Source organism: Bos indicus, chromosome 10 (genome assembly GCF_029378745.1).
Source record: "Bos indicus isolate NIAB-ARS_2022 breed Sahiwal x Tharparkar chromosome 10, NIAB-ARS_B.indTharparkar_mat_pri_1.0, whole genome shotgun sequence".
Lineage (NCBI taxonomy): Eukaryota > Metazoa > Chordata > Mammalia > Artiodactyla > Bovidae > Bos > Bos indicus.
Genome location: NC_091769.1, coordinates 2,474,723 through 2,496,997, shown reverse-complemented (window position 1 = coordinate 2,496,997; position 22,275 = coordinate 2,474,723). Strand labels below are relative to the sequence as shown.

Below are 22,275 nucleotides of genomic sequence, written 5' to 3'. Positions count from 1 at the left end.
GGAGACCAAGAAAGTACAGGCTATAACACAGAATGAGACTTAGGAAGCAGTGCTGGCAAACAGATGATGGGGATGTGAGCATTTCACAAAAAAAGGGGGAATGATTATGAGAAATACTACAGCAATTTTAAGTAATATTTTTATATAAAATTTGAATAACAGTCTTGGCAATTAAATCAGTTTCAAAACAACACTGTTAAGAATGTATAAATGAATAGCCCCATAAACTTCAGAAATGTGAATCATTTCAGCCTTTTGGAAAAGTAAAATGGCAAAACCATATTATTGTTAAAATTAAAAATAGACATACTTTTTTACTCAACAATTTCACTTTTAAGAATCTATTCTCAGAAATAAGAGCACCTATATATTGGAGAAGGCAATGGCACCCCACTCCAGTACTCTTGCCTGGAAAATCCCATGGAAGGAGGAGCCTGGTAGGCTGCAGTCCATGGGGTCGCTAAGAGTCGGACACGACTGAGTGACTTCACTTTCACTTTTCACTTTCATGCATTGGAGAAGGAAATGGCAACCCACTCCAGTGTTCTTGCCTGGAGAATTCCAGGGACGGCAGAGCCTGGTGGGCAGCCGTCTATGGGGTCGCACAGAGTCGGACATGACTGAAGTGACTTAGCAGCAGTAGCGGCATATATATATATATATATATATATATATACACACACACATATACACACACACATGTATATACATATATATATATAAGAATATATGTATAAGGATGCTCATAACAATGAAGTTTATAGTTGGCAAAAGGAAGGATCCAGGACCAATGTGAATGTCTAAAAATTAAGAAATGGTTAAATAAATCATGGTACATTCATATTAGGAAATATAAAAGCAGCTGTTCACTATAATAAACTACATCCTACATGTTTGAACTGAGGTAAACCATTGAGTAAACACAACTTTTTCAATTTTTGAGAAGAAAATTAAAAAATTTTTTAAAGATTGGTGAAAAAATAAGGTGTGATTAAAGGATAAGGACAAAAGTTCAGTGGCAACATATTCAGAAGTACATGGGAAATAAATATGGGAATACGACTACTCTGTGAAAGAGTCTAGCAATAAAGGTGAAGCTGTGAGACAGAATTTAAAGAGGAATACAAAATTAAAACATATCTCCTTTTAAGACTAGAAAACTGGCTCACTACACAATAACAAAGACTGAAAAAGAGAGGATGAAAATATATAGAGATGACTGATTCAGTACATCTCAGAGAAAACAGAAAAGGATGCCCTATACATCAGAATATTCCTTAATATTTCTATTTCAATAAATAAAATCAAGCCAAAAAATAATTCTTTCATAAAATCCTGAAGAAATCTGATAATTTTACTTACTATATATCACTGGACAGCTCCCAAAATATCTTATAAAAAGATTTACATCTAAGGCAGCACTAGAAAGAATTAGTTTCAAAGTTGGGTGCTTCTGCAGTAAATCTCTTAACTTTGTAAGTAAAAAATCACTAAATCGATCTCTTTCATGAACTTCATCCTGCAGTAAACAAAAACAAACCATGGAACAGTTAAAACATAAAATAAGTGAAGTCTTTAAAACTATGGAGCTGCTGAGTTTCACACTAAATCAAGTTAAATGTGGAAACAGTCAATTAGTGAAATTTGTTTTATGGACAATTTAGAAATACTCAGATATTAACAATCCTCTGTGGGTAACGTATTGCCCTTTTTCCCACAGAATGTTAAACTGCAGAAACTAAAACAAATTCTGAATTAGTACAGTCTAATTTAATATAATTTTAATAAATCTAAAATCTATTTAAATATGCTTCTGTTAGCATCAGGACCAGGTGCATATTGTGGTTTGAATGCAGAGAACTAAAAACTTTCCAAACCTGCTTATCACAAGCTTATAAATCTTAATCTAAGTTTTCTGACACAAACTGGATAAAAGCTTAGAATTCTTTAATAAGGTGCTAATTCATCTACTTATTTCATCAGCAGCTAGTTAAAATAACAGGATAACCAGGAAGTTAACTGACTTCAAGTATTCTCCTAAGATATGGAAGAGAAAATAGATGACTAAGCACAGAGAAAAAAAGAAAACTTTCACTATTCTGGAGACTCTTGAAATACATGTATCATTTTTATACATAAAAAGCACTTTTTTACAAAGCTATCTATTTTCACTCATGAAAACTGATGGCAAGAATATCTTTATTTAATACAAATATTTATTTCTAATAATTATGGAAAATAAAAAGTAACTTGATTAGAAGAGCCTGTTTTAAAAAAAAATTGGTTCTCACATATATCCTATTCTAAAATCTTAATTAGCTATTTAAATTTAAATATCTTACCACAATAACATGTGTCACAGTTGACAATGTACTATCTCCTGCCATCAGTGTACGAAGCAGTACCCCATTGGTGCAAAATGTCAGAAGTGTCTTTGGAGAAACCCTTTAAAAAAAAAATGTATAATAACAAATCTTTTATACAATTAAAACATGGCCCTATTAAAATGCAAGTAGCCTTAGTATTTTAGTAAGTATTACTAACATAACAGTGTACTGGTTCAGTTCAGTTCAGTCCAGTTCAGTTGCTCAGTCATGTCCGACTCTTCGCAACCCCATGGACCACAGCATGCCAGTCTTTCCTATCCATCACCAACTCCCAGAGTTCACTCAAACTCATCTCCACTGAGTCGGTGATGCCATCCAACTACCTAACCATTTGTTGTCCCCTTCTCCTCCTGCCCTCAATCTTTCCCAGCATCAGGGTCTTTTCAAATGACTCAGCTCTTCACATCACATGGCCAAAGTATTGGAGTTTCAGCCTCAACATCAGTCCTTTCAATGAACACTCAGGACTGATCTCCTTTAGGATGGACTGGTTGGATCTCCTTGCAGCCCAAGGGACTCTCAAGAGTTTTCTCCAACACCACGGTGTAAAAGCATCAATTCTTTGGCACTCAGCTTTCTTTATAGTCCAACTCTCACATCCATACATGACTACCAGAAACCAAAGCCTGATCAGATGGACCTTTGTTGGCAAAGTAATGTCTCTGCTTTTTAACATGTTCTCTAGGTTGGTCATAACTTTCCTTTCAAGGAGTAAGCATCTTTTAATTTCATGGCTGCAGTCACCATCTGCAGTGATTTTGGAGTCCCCAAAAATAAAGTCAGCCACTGTTTCCACTGTTTCCCCATCTATTTGCCAAGAGATGGGACAGGATGCGGTGATCTTCGTTTTCTGAATGTTGAGCTTTAAGCCAACTTTTTCACTCTCCACTTTCACTTTCATCAAGAAGCTCTTTAGTTCTTCTTCACTTTCTGCCATAACGGTGGTGTCATCTGCATATCCGAGGTTATTCATATTTCCCCTGGCCATCTTGATTCCAGCTTGTGCTTCTTCCAGCCCAGCGTTTCTCATGATGTACTCTGCATATATGTTAAATAAGCAGGGTGACAATATACAACCTTGACATACTCCTTTTCCTATTTGGAAAGGGAAGTCTGTTGTTCCATGTCCAGTTCTAACTGTTGCTTCCTGACCTATATACAGATGTCTCAAGAGGCAGGTCAGGTGGTCTGGTATTCCCATCTCTTTCAGAATTTTCCACAGATTATTGTGATCCACATAGTCAAAGGCTTTGGCATAGTCAATAAAGCAGAAATAGATGTTGTTCTTGAACTCTCTTGCTTTTTCCATGATCCAGCAGATGTTGGCAATTTGATCTCTGGTTCCTCTGCCATTTCTAAATCCAGCTTGAACATCTGGAAGTTCACAGTTCACATATTGCTAAAGCCTGGCTTGGAGAATTTTGAGCATTACTTTACTAGAGTGTGAGATGAGTGCAATTGTGCGGTAGCTTGAGCATTCTTTGGCATTGCCTTTCTTTGGGATTGGAATGGAAACTGACCTTTTCAATCCTGTGTCCACTGCTGTGTTTTCCAAATTTGCTGGCATATTGAATGCAGCACTTTCACAGCATCATCTTTTAGGACTTGAAATACCTCAACTGGAATTCCATCACCTCCACTAGCTTTGTTCAGAGGGATGTTGCTTAAAGCCCACTTGACTTCATATTCCAGGATGTCTGGCTCTAGGTGAGTGATCACACCATTGTGATTATCTGGGACATGAAGATCTTTTGTTACAGTTCTGTGTATTCTTGGCACCTCTTCTTAATATCTTCTGTTAGGTCCATAACGTTTCTGTCCTTTATTGAGCTCATTTTTGCCTGAAATGTTCCGTTGGTATCTCTAATTTTCTTGAAGAGATCTCTAGTCTTTACCATTCTATTGTTTTCCTCTATTCTTTGCACTTATCACTGAGGAAGGCTTTCTTATCTCTCCTCGCTATTCTTTGGAACTCTGCATTCAAATGGGTATATCTTTCCTTTTCTCCTTTTCCTTTCACTTCTCTTCTATTCACAGCTATTTGCAAGGCCTCCTCAGACAGCCATTTTGCTTTTTTGCATTTCTTTTTCTTGGGGATGGTCTTGATCCCTGTCTCCTGTACAATGTCACAAACCTCTGTCCATAGTTCTTCATGCACTCTATCAGATCAAGTCCCTTAAATCTATTTATCACTTCCACTGTATAATTGTAAGGGATTTGATTTAGGTCATACCTGAATGGTCTAGGGTTTTCCCTACTTTCTTCAATTTACGTCTGAATTTGGCAATAAGGAGTTCATGATCTGAGCCACAGTCAGCTCCTGGTCTTGTTTTTGCTGACTGTATAGAGCGTCTCCATCTTTGGCTGCAAAGAATATAATCAATCTGATTTCAGTGTTGGCCATCTCGTGATGCCCATGTGTAGAGTCTTCTCTTGTGTTGTTGGAAGAGGGTGTTTGCTATGACCAGTATGTTCTCTTGGCAAAACTCTATTAGTCTTTGCCCTGCTTCATTCTGTATTCCAAGGCCAAATTTGCCTGTTACTCCAGGTGTTTCTTGACTTTCTACTTTTGCATTCCAGTCCCCTATAATGAAAAGAACATCTTTTTTGGGTGTTAGTTCTAGAAGGTCTTGTAGGTCTTCATAGAACCATTCAACTTCAGTTTCTTCAGCATTACTGGTCAGGTCATAGACTTGGATTACCGGGATACTGAATGGTTTGCCTTGGAAATGAAGAGAGATTTTTTTGTCATTTTTGAGATTGCATCCATTACTGCATTTTGGACTCTTTTGTTGACTATGATGGCTACTCCATTTCTTCTAAGGGATTCTTGCCCACCGTAGTAGATATAATGGTCATCTGAGTTAAATTCACCCATTCCAGTCCATTTTAGTTTGCTGGTATACATGTAGTGTATTGGTACATATATACATTTAGTGTACTGGTATACATGCTTTGTTAACAAAGTTATATGAAATACATATTTTATGTTTGATAATATCACAAATTATTACTAACAGCCTTTTATTAATTATTTTGTTAAAGAGTCCAAAGAGATAGTTTTTAAGATCTGAAACATTTTTAACTTGAGGATAAGATTATATCATAAATGAGATCAGCTTTTTGAATCATTATACCAAAATAATTATGAGCAAAGAAACAGTACTACTTGTCAAGCAGGCACTACTAAGTACTACTATTATCAGTAACAATAATTCAGTCACTAGCACTTATTGAGTGCTTTTGTAAACTTCACATCAAACTTGTGCTCTAGATGCTTTCAATAACCACACACTACAGATGAGGAAGCTCAGGCTCAAAGAGATGGTACAACTTGCACTTTATCATTAAACTATGAAACAGGATTTCTTTTCAAACTATTTATTTATTGAAAACCTCAATAAGTTTAGACATGACCTCAATGTTCTGTTCGCACTTACCTGAAGCAAAATGACCACCTCATTTTTCAACTAACACATTCTCTGCTGGCTGCTAAGTCACGTCAGTCATGTCCGACTCTGTGTGACCCCACAGACAGCAGCCGACCAGGCTTTCCCATCCCTGGGATTCTCCAGGCAAGAACACTGGAGTGGGTTGCCATTTCCTTCTCCAATGCATGAAAGTGAAAAGTGAAAGTGAAATCGCTCAGTCGTGTTCAACTCAGCGATCCCATGGACTGCAGCCTACCAGGCTTCTCCATCCATGGAAGTTTCCAGGCAAGAGTACTGGAGTGGGTCGCCAGTGCCTTCTCCAAACATATTCTCTATGTTTAGTGAAATGCAAATATTTAGTCTTTTCTAAGAATGATAAAAGGTAACAGGTGAATTGTCTTTACCTGCTTTCTAAACGGATCTGATATCCAATTGTTTGACCAATCCTTTCTCTCCTTTCTGCAGCAACTCTTTCAGCCACAGCAATAGCTGCTAAGCGTCTTGGTTGAGTACAAAATATACGGCAGGGAATACCATTTTTAAAGCAATCATCTAAAAGGAACTGAGGAATCTGAAAGAAATTTTAAAGTACTATAAGATGACATAACTGTATATCCAGAAAATCCATGTCAACTGAAAAATCATTAGAACTAAAAAACTTATGTAACAGGTCCAAACATTAAAAAAAACACACACACACTTTTCATGTTAACTGCTAATAATCAGCTGCTGCTGCTGCTGCTACTGCTAAGCTGCTTCAGTTGTGTCTGACTCTGTGGGACCCCATAGACAGCAGCCCACCAGGCTCCACTGTCCCTGGGATTCTCCAGGCAAGAACACTGGAGTGGGTTGCCATTTCCTTCTCTAATGCATGAAAGTGAAAGTGAAGTCGCTCAGTCAGGTCCGACTCTTAGCGACCCCATGGACTGCAGCCTACCAGGCTTCTCCGTCCATGGGATTTTCCAGGCAAGAGTACTGGAGTGGGGTGCCATTGCCTTCTCCAATGTAAAAAGTGTAATTTAGAAAGATTTTGTTCACAAGAGAAACTAAAACATTTAAAAACAAAAGTATAAAGAAACAGTTAAGGTTTACATGAAAAAGATTATAAAACACTGCTGAAAAACATAAAAGATGGGAATACACTAAAAAAATATGACATATTCCTGGGCAGGAATAATCAATATTGCAAAAATATCAATTCTCTCCAAAATATCCTATAAAGTCAATGAAATAAAATTCTGTTGGAATCTTTTAAATAGTGAAAATTATAAAGAAATCAGAAATAGCCTAATACCAGGACAGCAAACACTCTTCTACAATTAAATTCAAACAGGTCAAAAAGATTTAAAAAATAAGGTAAAAGTCTTGCCAAGCCCTACCATTACCAACAGTCCTCTTCACAAAAGTAACTACGTTAAGTTTCTCATAAACTCTTTTGGGGGGAAAATATGCTTATACAACTTAAAATATTTGTGTATATAAACAGGTTTTTATTCACACAAAGTCATTATTATATTTAATGTTTGTAATCTGTTGATGTCACTTAACAACATATCAGATCTACCTAATCTATTTTAACAGCTGCACACCTAATCTATTTTAACAGCTGCACAAGCCATCTAATAATTTAACAAATATGACTACATATAAAGTAACGTCCAGCTTTTTTAGGTTTGTTATTATTGATGTTGTTGCTTGCTATAAAGAACACTGTAGTGAGCATCTATCCTCAAATACTTTTGCAAAACAAAAATATGCTGAGTCAAAGAGTATATAAATTTAATTTTCATAAAAATGATCAATCAGCCCTTCAAAACAATTTATACTTTTATCAAAAGAGCAGAAGATGCTGTTTTCTCATTACCTATGCAAATGCTGGATTTCATGAATTTTTAAATTGCAGCCAAACTAGTAGTTTAAAAACTATAATTATGTTTACTTTGTATATGTAGTATAATTTGATGCAAAACTATCACATGAAGTAAAATATTTTTTCTTCTATAAACAACAAAGTAGAAACAAACCTGTGTAGTCTTTCCAGATCCAGTTTCTCCTACAATCAAAACTACTTTATTTTCCTTAATTATTTTAACAATTTCCTCTTGTTTTTCAAACACTGGCAGAGATTGTCTGAAAGAATCAAATTCAGATTCTCCTCTTTTTACTGGAATCTGAGGTATGCCGTTGTTGAGTCGCCCACTTGTCTTGCTCATTTCCCGATTTTCTTTGAAAATGAATAAGAGAACGAAAAAAAAAATGTATATCAACAATACAGTTAAAAACATAAGTAATTAATACCTTCTAAGTGTTTCTTCTCTACTCAGTCAACATAAAATTAGCAAGCAATGCCTCAGCTGCTTTACTCCTACACAATATTCTTCGAGAACATTTTACACATTTTGATATCAATTAGAAGGCAAATTTCTCAGAAGTATTCCTAGTGTATAATGTTTTAAAATGAACAAAAATCATTAAAAATAAAATCCAATAAAATCCTAAAATGATTCTCAAACTTGTTTCTATCAATTAGAACAAAATTTTAGAGTAGGAAACAATATACATTATACTTGTAAAGTCTATTGCATGCAGTATGAAAAGACGTATGAAAAAGAAAAAACGCCTCTTGAAATCAGCATGTAAGATTATGTGATCAAACAGAATAACATGTAAATTTAAGGCCTTAATGCTTAACAAATCTCCTAATTGTGCATTTTAGCCAACATCTATATTTAAGCAGATAGGAACAAAAAAGGCATGATGTGTTTTATATTCTTCACATAACAAAATATTTCTGTGTGAATGTATTTTTATTAATAAAACTCCTTGATAGCTAGGACCATGCATTTTCTACATTCTGCAAACCTACTTTACAAATAGAAACTCTGTCATTGAAGATAATAAAAGAAATAAACTTCTCATTAGGAAAATTATTTTTCCAAACAGTAAAATTATAACTTCACTTTATAACCTAAATATATATATTTATCTACCTCTGAGCAAGTTAATATACTGAAGATTCTGTCCTATCTCTTCCCAGAAGCTGAAGCCCTAATTCAAAATTCCATTCATAGTGTATCATGGCAGCATAATACATAATAGTAAAGTCCAGATCGTGGAGTCAAACCTCAGCTCTGCAGTTTACTAGCTGATTGAGTGGCCTTGAACAAATTATTAAACTTCTCTGAGCCCAGTTTCTTCACGTGTGAAATAGGGGAAATTCTTACCTTGGAAGGGTTGCCATAAGGCTCTATAATCAAGTTTACTATGCTGTCCAGCACACAATAAGTGCTCAATAAATGGTTAGCTATTACTGTAACATGCAAAAAAAGAAACAAAAACAAAAACCCTGTCTAACTTAATGACATGCCTTAACACTGCATTTCATTACAAAATTTTTACAAATTCTAATCATTTCAAACAAACTTATTCACAATGAGAAATCTTACTTAATGTTGTTTTAAAATGTTAAAAATGTTTTAATGTTAAGTGGAAAAAGAATAGTCATTCAATAAAAGGATAAACAAGGAATCTCCCCAGAAAATACATACCAGCTTCAACAGCAAACACATTTCCTCTTTCTGTTTTAGGCAGAAGTTCAGTACGCTCTTTATTGGTGACAGGAAATCTCTGAATTAGGCTCCTAACAGCATGTTTTGTATTATGAGTCAAATTACAGGTCATCATTGCATGAGCTGTTTCTGATCCATCTTTCTTCTTCACAGTTAGGTATCTATTTGCTCCCTTTCTGAATATTAATAAAAATCATTTATTTACTATATAAGTCAATTTGTTCACATATGATGTATGGCTACTTAGAAAACATGTCTCAAGCAAAACATTGAAAAAGATAAAAATGCTTTGAGATAAAATGCTGAAAATCTCCAAAAAATCCAGTAAAGAGGAATTGAGTGCTAAAGAGGCCACAAGACCATTTTCAATTAAAATTTCAAAATGCTGCAAATCCAATTTTAATCAGCAAAAAAGGCTTACTTACCCTTAAAGTTTGTCTTAGCAGGCTTCATGGTGGATGAAACATCACCAACTAATACATGCTGGGAAATATACAGAGGGATAAAATCAATTTGAACAGCAGAATCTAAAAATGATAATGAAAATGCCACAGTGGTCCAGTTATGACAGTGATCCAGACTAATATATCCCACTGAGTGTTTTCCCAGTATGCTGGTAATGTCACACTCCCATGAAAAACCTGTTAAGAAAGCCAAGTTTAGTGGGTGAACAAAAAAAATCAGCATTATTGATAAGCATTTTCAGATGTATACTGGAAAAAAAAATAAAAAGAAATCTTTCAAAGTTTACGACTCCAGCTTTTGATTATAAGGTAATGATGATTTATAACTGTTCTCAAGTTACTAGATTCTTCAATGAGTCCTAATTATATTTTTGATGACTTCTGTAGCTTTAAGAGTACTAAGTACAATGTCACACACAAAGGAAGTCCTCAGATGTATCTTGAAGGATTTAATAATACATGTCTATAATCTTGTACAATGTAGTATTGGTAAAGAGCTCAGGCTCTGAAAGCACATGGACTTGGATTTGAATCCTACCTCTACCACTTACTAGCTGTGCGACCACAAGCAAATTATGTAATAGCTCTGAGCCTAAGATGATGATGATGATACCTGCCTCAAAGAACTATTAACATGATTAAATAAGATAATGCATAAAGGGCAGTATCTGTTACTGTGTACATACTAAATATAATAAATGAAAGCAATTATTATAGCCAGGAAAAAATATCATTTCTTATACTAAAAAGTTAACCAAAACTTTATAAGAACATTTTTACAATTTGTTAATGCCACTATCACCTTACAAAAATGAGCAACAAAGCCACAAATACAATGAAAAGGACATGTATAATTTTTCTAATTCTCATTAGATTTAAAATTTTTTCAACAATACCTTCACTATAGAATGACATGAAACTGAAGATTAACCTATACAGTTTTAGCTATCTAAGTCTTCTAAGTCTTGGTCTTCAATTTACCAAGATTTTTAATTTCTGAAAATTCCTCAATGAATTATAACCTTTCTATGCCATCATCTACTCCTGAACAAGCACTTAGTGATGCTTCAATGATGACATAAAGATGAACTTATTAAAATTTAATCTATAAATTTTAGTCAATTCCATGGTAAATCAGAATTATTGGATTCTAGAGATGTTCTCCGCAGTAGGTTCTTTTCCCATCAGTCACTCATTCCCCTTCTCTCCCATTTACTTCATAAAATTTTAACTACAGAAGGCCAGAAGTGTGCTGAAATGAGCACTAGAGCAAGAGTCACTAGAACACAAGAGGCCTGTGTTCACTTTCAAGTAACAATGTGATCAAAAATAAATTAATTTACTTCTCTGACACAGTAGAACCATTAATTTTAAAATCTCGAATATGTCTATCAGTTCCAAGATGTTTTAATTTTCTCAAAAATCGTCTCAGCAAAGTTTTCTAGATTTTACTTTTAATTCTCTTTTATTCAATCATTCATCATATACTGAATACCTACTGTATGCCAGGGACTATGCTAGAGGCCAGGATTACAAAGTTGAGGAAAATACACTTTTTCCTCTGTAAGCTCACAACTAAATTAACAGGTTAGATTGAAACTTTCCCAACACAGATTGCCTAATAATCATACAGAATTAATGTATAAGAATGAGCTTCCCTGGTGGCTCAGTGATAAAGAGGAGATGCAGGATATGCCACTCTGATCCCTGCGTCAGAAAGATCCCCTGGAGAAGAAAATGGCAACCTACTCCAGCATTCTTGCCTTGAAAATCCCATGGACAGAGGAGCCTGGTGGGCTACAGTCCATGGGGTTGCAAAAGACAACAAAACAATGTATAAAAATAACTCATATTAAGCAGTGGGAATACTTAGCCACTACCATTTAAAATTTACTAAATTTGGTTTGAACATAGATGGTGGACAGAAAGATAATACCAACTTGCTAGTTTTTGTTTTAGTAAAAAATTCTACTTGTCAATATTAGTGCTTTTCCTATACCATTCAACACCACAGTAGCACTGATATACAATTCAAAAATTAGTGAAATTTTGGCAAAATATTCACTTGTTATTGTGCAGATGAAAACATTCTATACAGCAGTTGTCTTAGGTAAATTAATACAATAAAATTTCATTCCATGATTTCATTCCAGAATAACACACTACCATGAAAATCTAGTAGTCCCTTCACAAAGCAAAATTAACTAGAAACTACCTGCAAAATGTGGAAAAGATGCTAGATAAGTGAAGTTTTAAAAGTTTTTTAAAACACAAGAAGTTTTAAAAATATAGTAACATGCAAGCCACATATGTCATATTTAAGTATAAATGGACTGAAAGTACAGGTAAGAACATTGTAACTTCTAACTTTTCAAAGGGAAAAGTAATCATACGTTATAATGAAGTTCTGATATTTCCATAGCTTCTTCCTTTTAAAGAAATGATGATATAACTAATCTAATTTGATACAATTTTAATATTAATAAATTGTGGTGACCCAAGGATGAAAGAGCAGATAAAACTAAGGAGGGCCTTGGAATGTAGGAACAGAAAAACCAGACCCTTATTGTCCTTCCCTACCACACCAATGTTGTAACTATTAACGAATTTCGGGTCCTCCTGAGCAGTATAACCTGTCTCCCCTTCTCCCTGCAAGACCCCTATTCTGTTCCTTGTGCCCTGGTTATAAAAATAGACCAAGGACCTGTTCAATGTCCATTCTCCCTTGGGCCATCCCGCTGTTCTAACAGCATCCTCCACTCTAATAAACTTTATTTCCCTCTCATTCTGTCTCATGTCTAGAAATTCTTTTCCAACACGCACATGGACCATGACATAAATGTTGCATTTACATAGAATGTTACTGAATAATTTACCTCAAATACAACCATACAGCTATTTCCCACTTTACAAACCTGAGAACAGTTTACAAATCTGCTGAAGAGCCAAAATCTGAAATCACTACTTAAAAGTTCTCAGCCACCAAGGAATTAATGTCTCTATACAAAGATTCAAAGTCTTCCCTCATAGCTCAGTTGGTAAAGAACCCACCTGCAATGCAGGAGACCTTGGTTCGATTCCCGGGTTGGGATGATCCCCTGGAGAAGGGACAGGCTACCCACTCCAGTACTCTGGCCTGGAGAATTTCATGGACTATATAGTCCATGGGGTCGCAAAGAGTCAAGCACAACTGAGCAATTTTCACTTCACTTCACAAAGATAATACACATTTGTTTAATGTCTAGCAAATACTTAATTTCATTTCCCTTTAATCTGTACTTGCACTAGGCAGATAGAGGGTCTTCCCCAATGGCTCAGCAGGTAAAGAATCCACCTGCAGTGCAGGAGACACAGGAGACGCCAGTTCAATCCCTATGTCAGGAAGATCCCCTGGAGTGGGAAATGGCAACCCACTCCAGTATTCTTGCCTGGAAAATCCCATGGAGAGAGGAGCCTGGTGGGCTACAGTCCAACGAGTGGCAGAGTCAGACACCACTGAGCGACTAAGCACAGGCAGACAGATGCAAAGACCTAACTCCAAACCATTTTATCTTCAATACTGCAATACAAATATACAAATTTATTGAAATTTATACCACACAAATCTGTACTTTTTATGATTAGCTCAGAAATAATAAACTGAGTTAATTTTGTCACTAAACACAATTATTTCCATGTCATGCTCACTATGTTTATGACAATTTTTTTTTTCTTTTTGTGACTTAATGGACTATAAACAACTTAGAAATGAGCATTATCTAATATTTCTCTCTTAACTACTCATAGTTCCTAAAACATTGCAATGAATTCACTACAAACAACAAAAATTAATTAGCTAAACACTAACTATGTTTGATTGTTGGCTCTGCCACTTGCTAGCTGTGTGAACTTGGGAAAACTAATATCTCCAAGCTTGACTTGCCTCATCTGTTATATAGGAACCAGGTATTAAAAAAGTAGAACCTACCATACAAGAATGTTGAGGATCAAATGATAATTTACTTAAAGCACCTAGCACAATGCCTGTCACACAAGAGCACTTAATAAATGTTAGCTACTGTTACTATTATTTCTGTACATCACAGGGTTTTAATGGATTTCCAAAACTTCACTAACAGGCTTCCTCACTTTTAACCCAATTTTCTTATTTTAGCTAGGGGAAGAGAGGGGGAGTGCAGCATTCAATCTTCTAGGGCAAAAGGTAAGGGAGGCAATAATTAAAATCTGAAAGGGAGGTCTTGTTGTAGGGTGAGAAAAATACTTGCATGCGTGCCTGCATGTGTGTGTGCTCAGTCGTTAAATTATGTTGGACTATTGTGACTCCATGTCCCACCAGGCTCCACTGTCTAGAGGATTTCTCAGGCAAGAATGCTGGAGTGGGTTGTCATTTCCTCCTCCAGGGGATCTTCCCATGCCAGGGATCGAAACAGCATCTCCTGTATATCCTGCATTGGCAGGCAGATTCTTTACCACTGAGCCATCTGGGAAGCCTAAGCAAAATACTTGGATACCTATTAAGCAGCACCTTCAGCAATCACAAGACTGTACTTGGAAAACCTGCTTTCTTATACTTTATATCTATTCTCTCTACAAGGTTTTAACAAATTTACTTTGTAAGTTTCATTTTATCTAACTTGGACTAAGAGGAATAGGAAACAATTTTGTTTTATTCATGAACAAATTAAAGACTCAGAAAAGTGTGCTCTTAGAACCAAAACAGTGATACCAGTTCAGGAAAAATGAAACAAATTATAAGGAGGTAAAATCCGGGGTATGGGAATATTTGACTGGAATTTCTAAGAAAGCATAAGGATATAGTAAAGAACACAAAACAAGTGCTATTCTAACAAGAGTATTTTTACCAAAAGGTGAACAGTTATTAAAAAAAAAAAAATCAATTCAAAGTAAATTCAACTCTCTAAAAGGAGATGAAAAACAAAATCCAACACACATAGCTTCATTTCAAAAGAAAGGATAGTAAAAAAAAAAAAAAAGTGATCAGAAAAACAACTGTAAATTATCACACAGTAATTCTGCAATCTGTTTTTAAAACTCAAGTAAGAAGCTCAAAATAAACTGCAGGATCACAGAATCTCAACTACCACAAAGAGATTAACTCTTTCATTGTTTTACATTAAAAAAACAAAACAAAACTGGCATTTAAAGTTAAGGGACATGATCAAACTAAAGAATGAAGCACTGAGAGACTGGGAGTAGAATCTAGGTTTCTTGCCCTTTTCTTCATACCTCTCAAATAGGTATAATGGAACCATAATACCAGGCACAAAAGAAAAAAAAAAGAGAAAGAGAGAGAAAGACTAATTTGCTAAATTAACAAAGTTAATTCTAGATTAAAAAAAAAAGATCTTTACTCAGGAGTGAACATAAGTTCCATTTTATTTAATCATTTCTAATCATCAGCTTTGTGACTTGGTATGAAAGAAAACAACAAGCATGTGTTCCAAAGCATACCATTATAGTACAGTAGCTTTGAAAGAGATAAGTTCTGTTAATAATTGTATTTATTATTTTAAGGTTATCCATTCTTCAAGGAAAAAAAAAGAGTTTTGGTTTCTATAAAAAAAGAAAATATCTTTCTGAATGCAATCAACTTCAACTTTTAAACCATTTTACTAACATCTTAAAATTTACCTTCTTCCCCCACTCTCTCCAACCAGGGAAAACAAAAAAAAGGGGATAGGAAGAAAAGCAAAGAGCTGAGTTTGGTACAAACATAAATCAGATCTTCTATATACAATATAATTAAGGATGTGAATCTAAAATGGTTTAACTATTTAGTCAAAAACCTTTCTCTTTTTCAGTAAAGTTTTTTTAATTAAGAAAAGTTATCAGCTTACCCTTTACTTTTAGAAACCAAACCAAGAGACTGACTCAATCGATGAATAAAGGCTCTTTCTGTACTGGTCAAAGAAGAAGGAAATTCCATTTCTATATGGAAAAAAAAAAACCCACAATGCATCATTTACTTGATAGGCAAATTTCTTTCAAGGTATTTCAGTACACATATATTTATAAAATTTGAAAAAATCATATAAGCATATAATCACATTTACCACATTTTATGTGAAAAGTCGATACAGGTATACCTCAGTGAGATTTTGGGTTTGGTTCCAGACTCTTGCAATAAAACAAATATAATAAAAAATAATAAAGCAAGTCATACAAATTTTTTCGGTTTCCAGGGCCTATGCTAGTTTGTTCCTGGCCCTATTTATGGTTACACTAAAAGACTCTGATGCTGGGAGGGATTGGGGGCAGGAGGAGAAGGGACGACAGAGGATGAGATGGCTGGATGGCATCACTGACTCGATGGACGTGAGTTTGAGTGAACTCCGGGAGTTGGTGATGGACAGGGAGGCCTGGCGTGATGCGATTCATGGGGTCGCAACGAGTTAGACACGACTGAGCGACTAAACTGAACTGAACTGAACACTATAGTCTATTAAATGTGCAATAGCATTATGTATTAAAAAACAATGTATACACAGTAATTTAAAAATACTTTATTGATAAAATATGCTAACCATCATTCGACAACAGAGAATTGTCACAAACCTTCAACTGTTTAAAAAAGAAAAAACTATTTAAAAAATCTGCAAAGTACAATAAAATGTAATAATCAGATATACCTGTACTAATTAACCACTTAATGTCTACCAGAATTCTGGTATCAGTAACACTTAAACCTAAATATGATAAAGGACTCTGATGTTCACCAAAGATTACTACTCTTACTTGTGCTGAAATCTTGAGCTCCTATAAAAACTGACGAAGTTTACTATCTTAACTTACTTGTTTATTAACAAAATGCTTATTTCCTTCAATGATGAGGTATGCTCAAGAATTTTGAACGCTCAGCATCAGATTCCATTGTCTTTGCCTTCAAAACTGCACAGAATTCATATTTTACTATCTCAGACTGGATATGTTGCATATTTCTGGGGCTTCATATCTGTTTTCTTCTTCTTTTTTTTTTTTTAAGACGCTTTTAATTAAGCTTCCGGAGTAAGGGGGTCTTGTATTTAGACCACCAAATCAGAATGAGCACTTAATATATGCTGTACTGATCACAGGTCGACTGCTGATTCTGCGCTGTGTGACTCAAGTCGCTTTCTAACCTTAAGAGGTGTGGAAGATGCTTTGTCTACCAGGAGTTTAACTCCTTTTTTTAAAACTATTTAATAGAGTGATGCTTCCAGGATTTAAGCAAAGGACTGCATGTTGCCACTTCATTTATCTGAACCGTTTCCTTCCGCTTCTCTACTTCCTTAACTCAAACTAAACCTGCTGCTGCTGCTGCTGCTGCTAAGTCGCTTCAGTCGTGTCCGACTCTGTGCGACCCCATAGACGGCAGCCCACCAGGGTACCCCGTCCCTGGGATTCTCCAGGCAAGAACACTGAAGTGAGTTTCCATTTCCTTCTTCAACGCATGAAAGTGAAAAGTGAAAGTGAAGTCGCGCAGTCGTGTCCGACTCTTTGCGACCCCATGGACTGCAGCCTACCGGGCTCCTCCGTCCACGGGATTTTCCAGGCAAGAGTACTGGAGTGGGGTGCTAAACCTACCTCGATTTAGAAAAAAGAAAAAAAAGCAGGGGCTAAACAACACCTAAGAGTTGTGGCAAAGCTACCGGAAGCCCTCTCCCTAGGGAAAGAAATGCCTCCTGCTACGGAGCAACCTGATTTTTTCGTTTTCGGACCCCACGAAGGGTCCCGAAACTTGGCTGACCCGCAGGACTCTGCGGCTCCTCGCAGCCCAGGAGAGGGCGACCACGCCGGCCTCTGCCCCCCGCCCGGGCCGGGCCGTCTTCCCTCCCACGCGTGAGGCAGCCCCTGCCCACCGAGGGGCCGGGCTTCCGGGAGGTGGGGCAGCCGGCGGGGTCCCTGTCAGGAACCTCACCTCTCTGGTCCCCATAGCGGAAGCGCTCCAGAGCGATATTGACTGCGATCTTCACCTCCTCGTCTATACGAATGTCCTTCAGCCCCTTGGCACGGCCGCCGCCCCCAGGGCAACAGGGCGCGGGGCCGCCTCCGCCCCCACCGGGAGCCGGGGGCCGCGGGGAGACGCTGCTCGGCCTAGACATGGCCCTGAGGAGACGTTCTCCCCGCGATAGAGCGGCCAGGCCTGCCGGCTGACAGCCAACGACCGCGAGCCTGGGCCTCTCGGGCGCTGGCTGGGGCCGGACGGCTTCACAGGCGGCCTGCACTGCGCAGGGAGCACCAGAAAGAAGCCCTCGGTCTCCACAACAGCCGGCGAAGTGCCGGCGCCAGTGAAGCTCCAGCCCGGCGAACAGCGCGGCCGTGATGACGTCACCGGAGCCGGCGCCCGTGACCTCAGCGCGCAGGCCGCCCAGGCCTGGGGGCGCTGCACCCCAGTCTCCAGCTCGACAGCTGTGTTTCTCCCCGTTGTCTCCGGTCTTCAGCTACACCCTCACCGAGGGGCCCTTATTCGATCCCTATGTGGTTAAATCCTTTGTTAACTCATCCAATAAGCATGTGTGGGCTCTTACTCTGTGTCCTAGATATACATTGGGAAACCGGAGAGAAGGAGTTCCTGCCCTCAAGGAGTTTGCGTTCTATTGGGGGTAGTGTTGCCAGATTTAGTAAACAAAAATACAAGATGCCCCGTTTATTTGAATGTCAGATAAAGAACAAAATTTTAGTATAGGGCTTTCCCATGCAATATTTGGAAGCACACAGACTGAAGAACTCCCTGGGCTTCCCTAATGGCTCAGACTATAAAGAATCTACCTGGGATGCAGGGGGTTTGATTTCTGGCTTGGGAAGATACTCTGGGGAAGGGAATGTCTACCCAGTACAGTATTCTTGCCTGTAGAATTCCGGGGACAAAGGAGCCTGGCCAGCTAGTGTTTAGTTGGACACAATTGAGAACACAAGAATACTAGGAGTAAAGAATTACTCAATATCTGAAATGCAAATTCAACTGAGCGGCCTTATTTGGCAACCCTAGACGGGAAAAACAGGCACTAACCAAAAAAATGATTAAATGGTAGTTGTAAGTGTTATGTGAGGTAATGGAATAGGAAGATGGAACCTTCAGGCTGCGAAGTCAAGGAAGATTATGAGAATGTCCGTTTACATTTATACAGTTACACTAACACAAACCTAAACCCAGCCACACTGCTTCCACTCTGGTCTTCCTATTATCCATTATCCAGAAAGCAAGTAGAATGATCTTTTTAAAAACACATTGAAAAGATCTTGGTTCTCAGTATCTTTGAGTTCCTTATCCACTGTTTCAACCAACCACTAAACCAAAAAATTTTTTTCAATTCAGAAAGTTCCAAAGAGCAAAGCTTGAATTTACTATGAATTGCAACTATGTACACAGTATTTATATCCTATTAGGTACTGTATGTGATTTAGAGATGATTCTAAGTATATAACAGGATGTGTATAGGTTATATGCAAATATTACTATTATTTTAAGGGCTTCCCTTATAGCTCAAGTTGGTAAAGAATCTGCCTGCAATGCAGGAGACCCTGGTTTGATTGCTGTGTCCGAAAGATCCCCTGGAGAAGGGATAAGCTACCCTCTCCAGTATCGTTGGACATTCTTTTTGGCTCAGCTGGTAAGAAATCAGCCTGCAATGCAAGAGACCTGGATTGAATCCCTGGATTGGGAAGATCCCCTGGAGAAGGGAAAGGCTACCCACTCCAGTATTCTGACCTGGAGAATTCCAGGACTGTATAGTCCATGGGGTCACAAAGAGCCAAACACGGCTGAACAACTTTCACTCACTGCCATTTTATATAAGGGACTTGGATTTTTGTATCCTCAAGGCCTCCTGGAACCAATGCCTACAGACAGAGAGAAAACTGTACAAGCCAAGTAGGATAACATCCCTACACAAAGCACTGTTATCAGTCCCCACTGCAACTCTAAAATACCCTCATTTCCTTACTAAGACCCTTAAAACTCTACATGATCTGGCATCTGTCTACCCCCATAAGGCTCATCTGTGACCATTCTCATCCTCACAGTGCTCAAATGCACTGATTCATTCCTGTCCCTTGAACATATCAAGCTCATTACTATCAGGGAAACTTTCCACTTGAACAGTTTCCTCCTGCACATGACAGTCTCCCTCCCAATACTTCATATGGATGCCTCTTTCTCATTATTAAAGCCATCATCATTATCCCTTATCTAGATAGGCTCTCCCACAGTAAACCATTATCATTTAATATTGTTTGAAATTACTTTATTTATATACTTATTATTTGCTCTTCCCACTACAACATAAGCCTTTTAAGAGCAGGAACCTTGTTTATCTTGTCAATATTTCATCAGCAGCAAGAACTGTATGGTCATACAATAATTATTTATTGATTTTCCATATTTATATAATAGAATCTATAATTAAGATTTTTCATCTCTATTCTTTACAAATTTTCTTCATAATTCTTGGAATCCTAATCAATTTGATTGATTAGGCAGGGGTGAGCAGTGGCCTGCTGCAGGGCTGGGGACACTGAGTATAGCAGGGCATGCATGGGACCTTTTGAAGGAGGTGCCATTATCTTTATTATCTGCACCATACTTTGGCCCCAGATAAATAACAGGGAGGGAACACAGCCCCACCCATCAACAGAAAATTGGATTAAAGATTTACTGATCCTGGCCCCAGCCATCAGAACAAGACCCAATTTTCCCCTCAGTCAGTCTCTCCCATCAGGAAGCTTCCATAAGCCTCTTATCCTTTTCCAAAAGAGGGCAGATGGACTGAAAACCACAATCCCAGGAAACTAACCAATCTGATCACAAGGACCACAGCCTTGTCTAACTCAATGAAACTGTGATCCATGCCCTGTAGGGCTATCCAAGATGGACGGGTCATGGTGGAGAGTTCTAACAAAACATGGTTCACTGGAGAAGGGAATGACAAACCACTTCAGTATGCTTGCCTTGAGAACCCCATGAACAGTATGGAAAGACAAAAAGACAGGACACTGAAAGATGAGCTCGCAGATCAGTAGGTGCCCGATATGGTACTAGAGATCAGTGGAGAAATAACTCCAGAAAGAATGAAGAGACAAAGTCAAAGCAAAATATACCACCCAGTTCTGGATGTGACTGGTGATGGAAGTAAAGTCAGATGCTGTAAAGAGGAATATTGCATAGGAACCTGGAATGTTAGGTCCATGAATCAAGGCAAATTGGAAGTGGTCAAACAGGAAATGGCAAGAGTGAATGTTGACATTCTAGGACTCAGTAAACTAAAATGGACTGAAATGGGTGAATTCAACTCAAATGACCATTATATCTACTACGGTGGGCAGGAACCCTTAGCAAAAATGAAGTAGCCATCATAGTCAACAAAAGAGTCCAAAATGCAGTACTTCGATGCAATCTCAAAAATGACAGAATGATTGCTGTTCATTTACAAGGCAAACCATTCAGTGTCACACTAATCCAAGTCTATGACCTGACCAGTAATGCTGAAGAAGCTGAAGTTGAATGGTTCTGTGAAGACCTACAAGACCTTCTAGAACTAACACCCAAAAAAGATGTCCTTTTCATTATAGGGGACAGGAATGCAAAAGTAGAAAGTCAAGAAACACCTGGAGTAACAGGCAAATTTGGCCTTGGAATACAGAATGAAGCAGGGCAAAGGCTAATAGAGTTTTGCCAAGAGAACGCACTGGTCATAGCAAAAACCCTCTTCCAACAACACAAGAGAAGACTCTACACATGGACATCACCAGATGGTCAATACTGAAATCAGATTGATTATATTCTTTGCAGCCAAAGATGGAGAAGTTCAATAGAGTCAGCAAAAACAAGACCGGGAGCGGACTGTGGCTCAGATCATGAACTCCTTATTGCCAAATTCAGACGTAAATTGAAGAAAGTAGGGAAAACCACTAGACCATTCAGTTATGGCCTAAATCAAATCCCTTACAACTGTACAGTGGAAGTGATAAATAGATTCAAGGGATTAGATCTGATAGAGTGCCTGAAGAACTATGGACAGAGGTACATGACATTGTATACTGAAGTGAAAGTCACTCAGTCGTATCCAACCCTTCGTGACCCCATGGACTACATACAGTCCATGGGATTCTCCAGGCCAGAATACTGGAGTGGGCAGCCTTTACCTTCTCCAGGGGATCTTCCCAACCCAGGAATAGAACACAGGTCTGTTGTATAGAACACAGGACATTGTATAGGAGGCAAGATCATCCCCAAGGAAAAGAAATGCTAAAGGGCAAAACGGTTGTGTGAGGAAGCCTTAGAAATAGCTGTGAATAGAAGAGAAGTGAAAGGCAAAGGAGAAAAGGAAAGATATACCCATTTGAATGCAGAGTTCCAAAGAATAGCAAGGAGAGATAAGAAAGCCTTCCTTAGCAATCAATGCAAAGAAGTAGAGGAAAACAATAG

At 37.7% G+C, this 22,275-nt stretch overlaps 1 protein-coding gene across 3 annotated transcripts in view; it reads right to left on the bottom strand.

Moving 5' to 3' along the window:
• Positions 1–22,275, bottom strand: part of YTHDC2 (YTH N6-methyladenosine RNA binding protein C2) — a 118,919-nt gene that overhangs the window by 55,299 nt on the left and 41,345 nt on the right. The window contains exons 1-7 of one of the 3 annotated variants that reach the window (XM_019968019.2): positions 17,770–18,176; positions 15,710–15,800; positions 9,367–9,563; positions 7,843–8,042; positions 6,223–6,389; positions 2,343–2,445; positions 1,363–1,519 (exon numbers count right to left, since the gene is read on the bottom strand). In XM_019968019.2, coding sequence (XP_019823578.2) covers positions 1,363–1,519; positions 2,343–2,445; positions 6,223–6,389; positions 7,843–8,042; positions 9,367–9,563; positions 15,710–15,800; positions 17,770–17,953 — 1,099 coding nt within the window. In that variant the 5' untranslated portion in view covers positions 17,954–18,176. Of the gene's footprint in view, positions 1–1,362; positions 1,520–2,342; positions 2,446–6,222; positions 6,390–7,842; positions 8,043–9,366; positions 9,564–15,709; positions 15,801–17,769; positions 18,177–22,275 lie in introns of those variants that run through there. The other 2 variants (XM_070796820.1, XM_019968020.2) reach the window with 2 other exon arrangements.